The sequence below is a fragment of the Lithobates pipiens genome, unplaced genomic scaffold (genome assembly GCF_037356315.1).
Source record: "Lithobates pipiens isolate NorthernLeopardFrog02 unplaced genomic scaffold, aLitPip1_a1.2 Scaffold_22, whole genome shotgun sequence".
Lineage (NCBI taxonomy): Eukaryota > Metazoa > Chordata > Amphibia > Anura > Ranidae > Lithobates > Lithobates pipiens.
The window spans coordinates 300,803,772-300,814,515 of NW_027507784.1; the positions used below are offsets into that span (position 1 = coordinate 300,803,772).

The following is a 10,744-nucleotide window of genomic DNA, read 5'->3' on the forward strand; positions in this document are numbered from 1 at the left end:
GGGGTGAATTGTTCTGATGGAAGAAACATCATTCTCGCCTTGGCAAAGGATTAAGGAAGTGGGAGCAGGTTAAAAAAAAAAAAAAAGTACAAAAAAAAAAAAAAAAGTGAAACATATTTTACAAAAACACACTTTTATATTTCACGTTTTTTTTTTTTTTATGTCCAACATTTTTTTTTTTAGCTCATTATATCAGACTAGGATTTTCATATATTTTTATCACTTGATACACCTTATATAACACACTGGATGTTATTTTAGATTGCCGTTTGGAATCTGTGGCATTGTTGCCCTTTACCAGTGATCTAGAGAAGAGTAGAGATTTATTTTTATTTTCACTTGCACTTGCCCATTCTGTTCTACATTCTTACTTGTCGGGTGTGTGAGCGGTTCTATTTAGTATCTATATACATATGAATTCATTTCTGCACTTTAGTTAGCGCCACATACAGGGCTTTGCCTTGAAAGTCAGTCCTTCCTCCCAAAATAAATCTAATACTCTACCAGTCACCCAGTAGACCTAGTTTGTATGGAGGCTGTGTGACCTCCCAATAGGTTTTTGGATTATAACCAGTATAGCAGGGGAAATCTAGACATGCGGAGAACATACAAACCTAATTCTGATAACCCTCCTGTTGGAATCTGAAGCCAAGATGACAACAGAACAACACACAAGAGAAGACATTACCCGGGTGCCATTTGTGCAAGCCCAGTGACCACCGGCTCCATCCACCTGTCAGGGACAGACTCCACCAGTCTCCAGCAAATCCTCTGCCAGATGCAATCTGATTGGACCAGGGCAGTCAAACGTGGCAACAGAACTGAAAACAGCTCCCCTGTAAATAAACAAGAGAATGTGCACCATTATTGTTAACACACTGGTATGCATTTCAGGTCTATGTGAAATTTAAGGCATGTGAAGACCCCAACAATGCACTTCTCTTATTTACTCCCTTTGCGTCGGGAAATAGACCATTAACAATGTTCTATTATATTGGTTCAAAAAATACCCCTTGATCCTGTCAGTAAACATGGGAGCTGATAACTTTCTGTGCTGCATTATCAGTTACATTGTCCCAGTGATATGAGGACTACAGAACCCCCTCCTATGTTATAAAGAAAAAGAGAGGGTGATGTATTCGTAAGTCCTGTCCTAGGGTGACAACGCTACTTCTCCATGGATACAGTCAGTGCGATTGTCATCCTAGAACAGGAAGCGTGTTACTGGCAGGATCAGCATGAAAATAATGAAGGAAAAAAAAAAGCCTGGAAAAAATAAAATATAATGCAGCCACCAAATCTAAAGACTTACAAGTTGCAATATTACATTTTGTTTTTTGAGCCTCACTTGGATTGCCTCCTTGTGTTGCCACATATTTAGGCATATGGCTCTTTAAAAGATCAACCTTTCTCCGTGCAATGGACTCATACAATAGAGAGGTCCCTCCATGGTGCAGTGTGTTTTTAGAAATGTTTTGTTAGTTAAAATTGCACTTACATCTGATAAAGTACATTTGCATGCAATACATACAGCAGCTCCCGCGTCACTTCATGTTTCGGTACTCAGTCACCCAGCTCCACATAGCAATTGTGAATGAAGGTATTACTTTGTATTAAGGTAGGCGCAGCACTGCTATATATAAAATAATTTTCTTTAAATGGGTTGTGGGAACACAATTTTTTGTATTTATTACTTATATTTTTTTTATTGATCGATTGTCTTAATAATAAAATGTAGCATATAAAAAGCTCACAGAGCACGGTTATATCTAAATAGAAGCAACAACTTTTAACTGTTGATCTGTGTATAAAACGTTCACCACTAAAATTCTCGGCAACTTTGACAGGATGCCAAATTCAGAAAAAAAGAGGGAGCGATTATAGTAAACCACTGTAATAAATTATGTTGCTATGCACAGGAAAAGCAGTCAGTCGCTCTGTGATCAGTATTATTGGGCAATTTGTGTTGCCGCTATGCCTCTACCATGTTGTTCAAGTCTACTCACTTTGCCGGCCTTGCATGCAGACTTTGCCAAGCAGCTGAGACACAAAATTGATGGAGCAGCCTTTGCCATCTATGAAGAAGAGAAAAATAAATGAAAAGATTAAAATAGTTTAAATAGTAAAATAGTTTAATAGTAAATATTTTTTTCCCTAATATGACAAGCGGGGCTGCTGATAACGCAGTACAGCCAGCCTTCATATACTGGGCCCAGGACAAATCAGTTCAAAAGCGGGGCTAGGCACCTGCTGAGCCGGGGGACTGGCTGTACTGTCTTATTGCAGACACCGGTCCCCTTCTGCCTCCCTCTGCAGTGCTTCCGGCATCTCCTCCTCTTTCTCCCTCCTGCTGCACTGCAGGGGGATTGGTCCTAGCACATGTGCCCATTCCATCTGCTGCCAAGGCCCCCTGTGTACCCCTTACCCCTACAGCACTGCCGGCTTCCCTCTTCCCCCTCTCCCACCGGGAGATGCTACGGGAGCACAGTGGTAGGTTTCAGGATGGAGAGCAGGATAAATGTGTAATATACGGGAACCTTCCTTTCCTAAATGCACACAGTGAGCAATCAGTACCAATCACTCCTGTGTCTATTCATCACTGAAGTAAAGTTTACTATGCTTCAGTTTGTGAATGAGCAGGAAGATTCAGATATTTTCCTAGTCATTCATCTGTGCAGCTGAAGCTGTAGAGAAAGGAACTGATAAATCTTTGTCCTCAGTCATATTCGAATGGGGGGGGGGGGGTTGGTGCCTGTCAGGTAGGCTGTAAATTGCCCCGTGATTTCTAACAGCAGCCCTGAAGACATGGCAACAGGTATGCTTTACGCCCCCTATTCCTGGGGACACAGACACATACTTACCTTTCCTTCACTTCTCTATTCTGTTCAGTACCAGGAGCTAAAAAGAAATCGCTGGTACATCTTGGTAGGGAGTGTGAAAAGGGATTATTCTGGTATCCCATGTCAGTTTATAGACAAAATATGAATGAGCATTTGACTCACTCCATGTGACAGCACTGGGATAACCAGCACTGTATAATGGGGAGTCCATAGTCCTCTGCTACAACTCCAACAACTCGAGGTTTACACAGGACTTTCCATCACTTCCAGCAGATAAAATGAGTTGCAGGAAAGTAAAAGCCAAGTAAGCATGTGCTGCTGGAGAGAGCTACATTAAAATTACGGTAACCTATTGCTTCAACCCGCACAAGCACAGCATAGATTTATTTTAACTGCTCAATGATTAGTCTGCAGAGTGCATGCACTGCCTTTCCTCCATTGTATATATACACTGATCAGCCTAAACGTCATGACCACTGGGAAGTTAAGCGAATAAGATTGATGATCTCATTACAAAAGCATCTGAAAGTGGGTAGGATATATTAGGCAGCTAGTAAACATGTTGCCCCTGAAGATGATGTGTTGAAAGCAGACAAAATGGGCATCACAGTTTGTTGTGTATGGGTCTGTGTGGCTGCAAATTGGTTAGGGTGCCCATGTTGACCCATGTCCACAGACAAAAGTGCCTACAATGGGCAAGTAACTACCAGCAATGGAAGGGGTGACCTGGTCTGATGAATCACATTTTCTTTTACATTATGTGGATGGCTAGATGAGTGCGCATTGCCTACCTGGGGTAAAAAATAAATAAATAAAATGGCACCAGGATGCAGTATAGGATGAAGGCAAGCCATTGTAGGGAGTGTGGCGCTTTGGGCAATGTTCTGCTGGCTAACCTTGGGTCTTGCTATTTATGAGGATATTACTTGACCATACCACCTACCTAAACAATGTTGCTGACTAAGTACACCCCTTAATGGAAACGGCATTGCCTGAAAGCAGCGGCCTCTTCCAGCAGAATACTACACATTGTAAAAATGGGTTCATGGTTCAAGATTAGTTTGAGGAACACAACGAGTTTGAAGTGATGACTTGGCCTTCAAATTCTCCAGATCTCAATCCAGTTAAGCATCTGTTGGATGTACTGGAAAAACAAGTCTGATCCATGGAGGCCCCACCTGGTGACTTACAGGACTTATGCCCCGTACACATGATCAGAATTTTGGTCAGAAAAAGCTCTGATGGTTTTCCCGACAGAATTCCGACGGTATTTCACTTAAGCTGTCTTGCATACACACGGTCACACCAAATTCCGACCGTCAAGAACACGGTGCTGTAAAACACATACGACGAGACTAGAAAAAGGAAGTTCAATAGCCAGTAGCTTCTATCTCGTAGTTGAATCTATGCCTGAGTTTTTGCGCGTTGGAATTGCATACACACGATCGGAATTTCCAATAGAAACTTTTTCAGTCTGAAAAATTGAGAACCTGCTCTCAATCTTTTGCTGGTGGAAATTCGCCCAAGCAAAATTCCGATGGAGCATACACACGGTTACATTTTCAGTCGAAAAGCTCTCAGTGGTCTTTTGCTGGCCGAAATTCCGACCGTGTGTATGCGGCATTAAAGTCTCTGCTACTGACAGCTTAGTGCCAGATACCCCAGCATATTTTCAGGTCTAAGGTCTAGTGGAGTCCATGCCTCAATGGGTCAGGGCTGTTTTAGAGGCAAAAGGGTGACCTACTCAATATTAGGTGGGTAAAGATATCGGTGTGTGTGTGTGGTTGTGTGTGTGTGGTTGTGTGTGTTTACTATACGCACACATATATATGTAATAAATTGCTCTACACATAGATTTAACCTACTGTACGTATATCCATTAAGGTACCTGGACACATTTCAGGGGCTACCTCTGTGGCTGCTTCCAATATGGCAGTTCACCATTATGTTCCCTTGGCTATGAACATCAGAAAAATATTGCAACGGTCATAATGTGATTGGTGAACAATGTTCTCCGTGGTACATAACATTATGAACACAGTATATCCTTAATTGCTGAACATGCTCGGCCCACAAAAAGTTTTAACTGTATTTGGGGCTGGATGGATGCTGGCTAGCATGGAACGGACTTAAGGTTTGATACATTTATGTGTTTTTTTTTGTTCTTGGCCTCACTATTCGGTCTCTTTCTCATTTCATGTCATGAAAAGTTTGAAGATTAATTAAAAAGAAAAAAAAAAATTTAAAAAGATTTAACTTCACAAGGGGTACCCGGACTTCAGCATAACCCTCCAAAAACGTACCAATGACAAAGTAAGTAAGTATGAAAAAAAAGTTTTAGCTGGACCTTTTCTTAAGAGGTAAAACTTTCACAGTGGTTTCTACACAATGCACTCAAATCATGGATGTCAAGTTACCTCTTAATGACACAGACACCATCTGCAGCACTTTCAGGATGGCATTTCCGATGCGAGGGAAGTAGTTTTGGGAATAGAAGATGGACTTATTATGTTTCTGCAGACAATTGGCCACAAGGTCAGGCAAATTACAGATTTTTGCCAAGATGGCTTCATGCAAGACAGGAGTCGGAGTGGCTTCCAGCTGCTGCTCACACACCTCCCAGATGACTTCCGCCAGGGCCCCGCGCTGCAAGAATTTCTCAAGAACGTGAACACAGTGATCCAAGCGAGCAGAGGGCCTTTAAGAAACAAAAACACGATGACCATACACTTCAGATGTATAGCAATGAGAAGGTCAGCTATACACACTTCAACTGACATGCTGATCATTTTGTCCCACAAATGCCAGTTTCCAATTTATTAGAAAAAAAGAACAGTTGCCAATAATTTACTAGACTTCACAGATTATAACTTAAGACAAGTTATAAGCATACAAGGTAATTCTCAAGACAATATGAGTAATGAAAAGTATCTGTTCTTCTGTCCATTAGGTCCCTATCACACGGGCGCTTCCAATCAGGTCCACCTGTCATTTTTTCAGGCGGACCTAATCGGAGCCTCCATTCACTCCTCTGGAGCACCGGATGTCAGCGGCGAAATGTCCACCGACACCTGCTGCTATCTGATCTGATCCTGTCTGTGAAATCCAGACGGAAGGAGGCCCTATTTCCCATCAGTCTGGCAGATCCCATAGAGAAGTCAGTTTTCATCCAATCTCCCCATAGAGGAGAGCGGGGCTCTGACAGGCCTGTTTTTGCACAGTGAGCGGAACCAGACCCGTCATCTGCCTGCTCAGCGAGGGATCAGCAGATCGATCCCCAACTGAGCAAAAACGGAGTCCGCCGGGTGGACCCACTCCGTGTGAAAGGACTCCAATGCCCTGTACACGCGGTCAGACATTCCGACGACAAAATGCGTTGGATTTTTTCTGACAGATTTTGGCCCAAACTTGTCTTGCATACACACAGTCGCACAAAGTTGTCGGAAAATCCAATCATTCAGAATGAGGTGACATAGAACACATATGACGGGACTATAAAGAGGGCAGTAGCCAATTGCGTTTGTCTCGTAATTTATTCTGAGCGTGCGTGGCACTTTGTCCATTGGAATTGTCTACACACGATTGGATTTTGTTGTCGGAAAATTTTAGTTCCTGCTCTATGGAAGGCTCGGCTCACACTTAAGCAGCTTGCTTTTGACCATTTCTGCAGTGATTTTTGTACATGCATTTGACCGCGATTTGCATTTTTAATGCTTCTTTTTTTTGCCAATTTGTTGATGGGCAGATTAAAAAACGCAAATTGCAGCAAGATCACAGCAAAAACACACTACATGCTTTTCTACAGCTTCTCCATTGTAGTCTATTGAACCAAAAAAGTGGTTTGTGTTTAAAAAAAAAAAAAAAAAGTCTCTGATCCTTGCCAAAAAAGCTGTGGCTGAAAAAAGCATAGATGTGAATTTGTCCCATAGGAAACCATGTTCAATGAACTGTAGTACATTTCTGCAAAGATCACCAAAAAAAATAAAATAAAAAAAAAATAAAAATAAAAATCGCATAGGTGTGAACCAGGACTAAACCCTAAGCACTGGTTCACACTTATGTGATGTGGGAAACGCAGCAAACCATGTTTGTTTTCCACACCGCATTGCAATTGCACAGCGTCCATGCGATCTGCTGCAGTTGTCACTGTTAAAATAATGACATGCCAACACAGATCAAAACACACAGTGCGACTGCCAGAATCGTATCGCATGGATGTAAACACCCATCTGAGGTGATTCAGGCGCGGAAATCACATGCGGTGTCTGCATTGCACTAGTATGAACCTAGGCTGAAGGTTTTTTTTTAACCTTCATGCATTCTATGCATGAAGATAAATAACCTTTAGTGTGCAGCTGCCCCCTGAGCCCCCCCATTATACTCACCTGAGTCTGAATCCCGATCCAGTGATGTGCAGTAGAGCAGCGGCTCACCCAGGTCTCTGCCTCCTCACTGCACCATTTGCTCCTGTTGCTATCCATCACAACCAGTGAGAAGGGAGTGGGGGGGGGGGCGAGCTGTGCTTTGTGTGTTTCAGACGCAAAGAGGTGGCTCCAGAATGAGCACAGCATTAGTGCCCCCAAGGGAAGCAGCTTCCTATGGGGGAACTTGTGGGGGTAAGGTCAATCTGGGACAGTTACAGGGCAAGTTAACCTTTTAGAACATATGCGTGTTACATAGAGAATTCAGGATGGAACATATAACATTTTCCAGCAGCTGCAGCCTCTCCCGCACTAGCTGGACAAAAAAAAAATATAAAAAATTTAAACAAATCAAAGTGAAAGAAAATCCCAAATTTTTACCTTAGGCCCCTTTCACACTGCCACGACTTGAAAGTCGCACGATTTCAGGGAATGCCTGTGCAAACTTGAGGTCTATGGACCTCGACTCGCATCAAAGTCGGACCAAATTAGTACAGGGACCACTTTGAAGTCGCTCAGATATGAATGGTACTCATTGGAAATCATGGGGTACGACTTGTCATGCGACTTTGCAGTGCCAAGTCACAGGACAAGTCGCACAAGTGTGAAAGGGAACTTATTCTATCTAAAATGAAAAGTAAAAAAGTTTTGCACTTGATTCTTTAGTTCTACTTGACTCAGACACTCACCCCGTTTGCCTCAGACTGTCCACCAGAACCAGGAAGGCTTGGTCTGCAGGACCCTCCAAGAAGAAACTGTCCCAAAGATCCAAATGTTCTGAAGTCAGAAGATCCAACCACTGGGGACCCATTTTGGTCACCAAAAACCTAAGAAAAGGAGTGTAGTGTGTTCTATAAAACTCGACCATCTCCTGCGCAGTTGCCGGATTCTCGCCCTGCCCAAGGAAACGTTTGATGCCGGTCAGAACTTCCACCAATCTATCTCCATCAGAGATCTTTGACAAGTCGGTGAGGGCACCATAGACAGCAGAGCGCACAGACAGAATGTCCTGATCCATCATAGGGGGGCGCTGTAACCTACAACATGAAACACAGGCAAGTCAGAGGCATGTACAGAAAACGATGACCTTCTATCAGAGAATGAATGGAATCATTACGATGCCATGAGGGTGTCACATGCCAAGTCAGAAGTCATTTACAATATTTCTAAAATGTGTGGCTTTCATTAGATATAACAGCTGGTGATCCTGCCATGAAGGACCTTGTGCCAGCACATCCTGCTATAGGGTGACAACGCTGTGTCCCTGGACTGTTCGCCAGCGCTGTCACCCTCTCACATTCTCTCCTGATGGGGACCACATGCAGCCATGCCAACATACACTGTCTGCATGAGTCTGCCCCAATAATTCTCCTGCCAAAGAATCTCTGACAGGTGAAGATACTCAATACATGTGCAACTAATAGTATCTACACCACCGTGCTTCTATCTTCCCTCCCACACTTCATGTGGCTATCAGAGTGTCCCTGGAAATTGGCCTGTATACCATTCATAATATGCTGGGATATATAGGAGAGTGTCCCTGGAAATGACTGGTATGTACATCCGGTGCCACAGATCATATAATGGGATATATAGAACAGTGTTCCTGACTGGTATCTAAGCCTGGTGCCATGCAGGGAATGCTGAGATATATAGCACAGTGTCCCTGGAAATGCCCTGTATGCCAGTCTAGTGCCCTTCATGTCATACTGGAATATATAGCACAGTGTCCCTAGAAATGCCCCATATGTCAGTCGAGTGCCATTCATGTCATACTGGGATATATAGCACAGTGTCCCTGGAAATGCCCAGTATGCCAATCTAGTACCAGTCGTGTCATACTGGAATATTTAGCACAGTGTCCCTGGAAATTCCTTTATATGCCAGTCTAGTGCCATTCATGTCATACTGGGATATATAGCAGTGTCCCTGGAAATGCCCCATATGCCAGTCATGTCATACTGGGATATTTAGCACAGTGTCCCTGGAAATGCCCAGTATGCCAATCTAGTGCCATTCATGTCATACTGGGATATATAACATGGTGTCCCTGGAAATGCCCCGTATGCCAGTCTAGTGCCATTCATGTCATACTGGGATATATAGCAGTGTCCCTGGAAATGCCCCATATGCCAGTCATGTCATACTGGGATATTTAGCACAGTGTCCCTGGAAATGCCCAGTATGCCAATCTAGTGCCATTCATGTCATACTGGGATATATAACATGGTGTCCCTGGAAATGCCCCGTATGCCAGTCTAGTGCCATTCATGTCATACTGGGATATATAGCATAGCGTCCCTGGAAATGCCCCGTATGCCAGTCTAGTGCCCTTCATGTCATACTGGGATATATAGCATAGCGTCCCTGGAAATGCCCCGTATGCCAGTCTAGTGCCCTTCATGTCATACTGGGATATATAGCATAGTGTCCCTGGAAACGCCCTGTATTCCAGTCTAGTGCCCTTCATGTCATACTGGGATATATAGCATAATGTGCCTGGAAATGCCCCATATGCCAGTCTAGTGCCATTCATGTCATACTGGGATATATAGCACAGTGTCCCTGGAAATGCCCCATATGCCAGTCTAGTGCCATTCATGTCATACTGGGATATATAGCATAGTGTTCCTGGAAATGCCCTGTATGCCAGTCTAGTGCCATTCAGGTCATACTGGGATATATAGCATAGTGTCCCTGGAAATGCCCCGTATGCCAGTCTAGTGCCAGTTATGTCATACTGGGATATTAAGCACAGTGTCCCTGGAAATGCCCCGTATGCCAGTCTAATGCAATTCATGTCATACTGGGATATATACATATTAGCCTCATGGTGGTCACACAGCTCTCAGCCAGGAACGTCACCTTATCACATGTATGTTCATCAATAATCCCCTCCCCCCAGTGTTATCTGTACACCACCACACTCTGGCTGATAACCCTGCAGCAGCACCTCCCAGTACCTGTCCCCAGGATTCCTCTCTATAGTCCAGTCGAGAGATCAGCTTGGAGTACTCATTGGATCTCCCACACTGTGTACTAAGCTACTTCCTTCCTGCAACCAAGCCTCGTTGTGGAACCTCTGCACAGCCGACCGCCTACGACCAAGCCTCGTTCTGGGATCACAGTACAGCTGATCCGCCTACAACCAAGCCTCGTTCTGAACTAGTACACAGCTCAGCTCAGAACTAATTGCTATAGTATTACTATGGCATATTAATACCAATCTTCTCATAAAATGTGTCAGGTGATATTGTAAATAATTTTATGGGTCCAAAGATAATAAATCACTGAACTTGCCAACTGATCTTGTCAGAAATCCTAAGATTTGCTGGCTAGTAGCTGTGCAAAAGAGCATCAGGCTTCATGCGGCACTTCATTGGCCTACACCTATAGTGAAGGCACGTTTCAACTTTACTAAGGGCTAATTCTCTCTCTACGCGACAATATTGTAAAACGTCTGTCATCAGATCACAGCAGGGA

The 10,744-nt window shown here is 43.6% G+C and overlaps 1 protein-coding gene across 2 annotated transcripts in view; it reads right to left on the bottom strand.

The window, feature by feature from the left end:
* TELO2 (telomere maintenance 2) overlaps positions 1-10,342 on the bottom strand; it is a 37,495-nt gene extending 27,153 nt beyond the window's left edge. For both annotated transcript variants that reach the window (XR_013261913.1, XM_077449239.1), the window contains exons 1-5: positions 10,225-10,342; positions 7,951-8,298; positions 5,258-5,538; positions 2,007-2,075; positions 689-836 (exon numbers count right to left, since the gene is read on the bottom strand). Coding sequence is in view for 1 of the 2 variants with exons in the window: in XM_077449239.1 (XP_077305365.1) it covers positions 689-836; positions 2,007-2,075; positions 5,258-5,538; positions 7,951-8,282 (830 nt within the window). In the remaining variant the exon portion in view is untranslated. The remainder of the gene's footprint in view (positions 1-688; positions 837-2,006; positions 2,076-5,257; positions 5,539-7,950; positions 8,299-10,224) is intronic.
* Between the last annotated feature and the right edge of the window lie 402 nt (positions 10,343-10,744).